Source organism: Trachymyrmex cornetzi, unplaced genomic scaffold (assembly GCF_001594075.2).
Source record: "Trachymyrmex cornetzi isolate Tcor2-1 unplaced genomic scaffold, Tcor1.1 scaffold1999, whole genome shotgun sequence".
NCBI classification, from domain to species: Eukaryota; Metazoa; Arthropoda; class Insecta; order Hymenoptera; family Formicidae; genus Trachymyrmex; species Trachymyrmex cornetzi.
In genome coordinates this window covers 21211-24054 of record NW_017296634.1, presented here as the reverse complement: position 1 = coordinate 24054, position 2844 = coordinate 21211, and the positions used below count along the sequence as shown (strand labels likewise).

Sequence of the window (2844 nt, the reverse complement as noted above, 5' to 3'; positions counted from 1 at the left end):
TGTGTCTGAAAGATGTCTTTAAGACGACTTTTAGTCATGTCGTAAAGATATAATTAAAATGTCAAAATGATCATTTACGTATGTGTCATATCTTATTAATATATCTTATTCATATATCTATGAATAAAACATATATACATGAGAATAAAATTATATTCGTGAAAACACAAAACAAGTATTATAATAAACAAAAGTGATAGTTTGCATTTAAGATAAAGAATATAGGCTTTAGCAAAAAAGTTGGCAAAAAAATGAAAGTAATTTTTTATTCATATATGTTGATCATTAAATTGTACCATATATTTGTGGGAACATTGCATCAATCACCCATGTTAACATGGGTCAACATATATGAATAATCAATATATATCTATGAATAATATATAGGCTTTAGCAAAAAAGTTGGCAAAAAAATGGAAGTAATTTTTTCTCTCTCTCGAGCGCGCTTATTCTAACAGGTCTTATTATTTATATAGTTCTTGTTATTAATAATAAATATAATTGTGACATTATTTTAGCAATACACGTTTTATTTTTTTTTACATTTTATTAATTTTTTTTCAGTTTTATTAATCAATCAGATAATCTGTGATATCACATAAGTGTCCATTTCGGAAACATTCTTCTATCCACTTACATTTCACAATTTTCGCAGATATTTGCTCACGTGCTTTCACGTTTTTTATAATAGCGCTTGTCTCATTGTCTTCTACAAAAATATGTGTGACAGAATCGTCAAGGTTATCTCTCATTATACCTGACATAAAACGAAATTTATATTGAGCGATACACGACTTATTTTCAAAAAATCCTATTATGTCACTAAATACGGAATAAGGCGATATACTCCCGAACAATGCCTTGTTTAGTTCTTTTATTTTCTCGTTAGTTATTTTATTGTCTGTAAATTAAAAAATTTGTAAATTAGATTATTATATACGATAATACAACACGCACGCGCACGCACGCACACACGCACGCACACAACACACACACACACACATATCACACACACACACACACACACATGACATATATATTTATTATTAGTAAATTTTGATTCTCAAATACCTCGAAAATAGTTGCATGATTTCTTAATCTTCTTAAATGAACGCTTGAGACTCTGCTCATTTGCGTCAAGATAAAAATTGTCACCATATTCATCTTCTGTACAATCCATGGTTTAAAATAAATATTGGACGAAATGTGAACACGTCAGAAATAATGGAGTCTGTATTCCACATGCTCCTTATAACAAATGATTATCGATAATTTGTGATGCTCTTTTTGCATCTATCTTCGGTTTTTTCATCAGTTTTCCATGACGTTGATGCCGTTAATGAATGCTGATAAAGAAAATATTTTAATTCCAAGGGAAAAAAGGTATATTTTCAATATTTATTTAATCTTTTATTTTCTTTTTTCATAAAAATGTTTTTATTTTTTATTGAAATATTAAGTAAATACATGTAAGAGGTTATTTATATTTATATCTAATAAATAAATGAATTATTCTTTCTATTTATTTAATTCTTGCTTTCTAACTTTGAATGGTTTCCATTTATGTATATATACATACATACATATACATATGTATATATACATATATAGTTTTTTTTTTGTCAAATATGGTGCTTGCAAGTTAATTATTTGCATACAAACTATTTCCTATTACTTTTTATCTCCTATTACAATTACTTTTTCAGACGGATATATAGAAGTAAAAACTTGGGATACATAAAGAGAGAGAGAAACTAAATTGTTTACTGGCTTAATACGAGGTTAAGATTAAGCCTACATTACACCTACCTACACGGACAAATCTACATTATCTACATTACTTCTACATTCGATAACTCGATTAACGCTTAATAAAAGAGCAAATTAAAGGTAAGAATTCTTTCGACTTCTGCAAATCGCATTTTCTGCGTGTGATTAGCGTATAGTTCCGTAAAAGATCCGTCAGATCAAAATATCAATTATCAATTTCAAAAGTAGAGATTTCAAGCTATAAAATGCATTTTTGACCTTTTGTCTGCAATGATTTTTTACCGAGTTCTGAATATTGCGCAATTTTTAGCATGTCCGAAAATCTTCTCTATTTTTTATTGCGTAGTATAATTTTTACGACTGGTTTATTTTTTTGATGTTTGTTTAAATAGGTGTGCATAGAATTAACAAAATTACAATGCCGAAAATTAAACCCTTTCGAGATTTATCTCGCCGGCAGCAAGCTCGCCGTTTATTGATTCAAGAAAAAAATGAAAATATAACATTTCAAGAAATTCATCTTGTTAATACGCGAAAGTCTATTTATACAGAATGTTTTTCTGAGAATCTCAATACGATAGAATTACCTTCCAACAATATATCTGATACGGAAACAGATAGACAGTTAGAAGATCTCAGTATAATAAATTTATCTTCAAACACAGATATAGAGACAGATATGCAGTCAGAGAACGATCCAACTATACAAGATATACATGATATTGTTTCAACACATACGCATTCAAGTGGCAAAAATACTCTAAAGGAAAGATTACGTACGTGGGCAATTGAACAAAATGTAACACAAAAATGTCTTACAGCTTTATTGCGTATTTTGAAGGACGAAGGTTATAATGAATTGCCCAGTGATTCCAGAACTCTTTTAAATACACCAAAGAATACAATTATTCGCGAGTGCGGAGGTGGACATTACTTTCACTATGGTTTAGAAATGTCATTGCGCGATAAATTAAAATACTGCACAAATGAAAATGAAGATGAATAGATATTAGATAGTAGCTGGATAGCATTTAAGTAAGAATGTAACCTTACTTCTTCACTTGTATATATATA

The 2844-nt window shown here is 28.9% G+C and overlaps 2 protein-coding genes and 1 long non-coding RNA gene across 3 annotated transcripts in view; 2 read left to right on the top strand and 1 right to left on the bottom strand.

Moving 5' to 3' along the window:
• Positions 1-569: 569 nt before the first annotated feature.
• LOC108759627 (uncharacterized) lies at positions 570-1180 on the bottom strand. Its single transcript, XM_018505129.1, has 2 exons — positions 1072-1180; positions 570-901 (listed from the first exon to the last, which is right to left on the bottom strand). The coding sequence occupies exons 1-2, from the start codon at positions 1178-1180 to the stop codon at positions 570-572; spliced, it is 441 nt and encodes a 146-aa protein (XP_018360631.1).
• A 109-nt stretch (positions 1181-1289) lies between these two features.
• On the top strand, positions 1290-2241 carry LOC108759629 (uncharacterized). The gene is made up of 3 exons (XR_001940031.1): positions 1290-1383; positions 1707-1890; positions 2163-2241. It is a non-coding gene; the product is annotated as an uncharacterized LOC108759629 (long non-coding RNA).
• A 208-nt stretch (positions 2242-2449) lies between these two features.
• Positions 2450-2844, top strand: part of LOC108759626 (uncharacterized) — a 5207-nt gene continuing 4812 nt past the window's right edge. Inside the window, exon 1 of the mRNA XM_018505128.1 lies at positions 2450-2714. Within this exon, the coding sequence (XP_018360630.1) occupies positions 2450-2714 (265 nt within the window). The remainder of the gene's footprint in view (positions 2715-2844) is intronic.

What these genes read in the sequence shown, in the direction of transcription:
- LOC108759627 (XM_018505129.1), bottom strand. Translation starts at nt 1,180, where the DNA reads ATGGATTGTACAGAAGATGAATATGGTGACAATTTTTATCTTGACGCA. An exon ending in ATCATGCAACTATTTTCGAG is followed by an intron (nt 902 to 1,071) that starts GTATTTGAGAAT and finishes TTTAATTTACAG; the next exon opens with ACAATAAAATAACTAACGAG.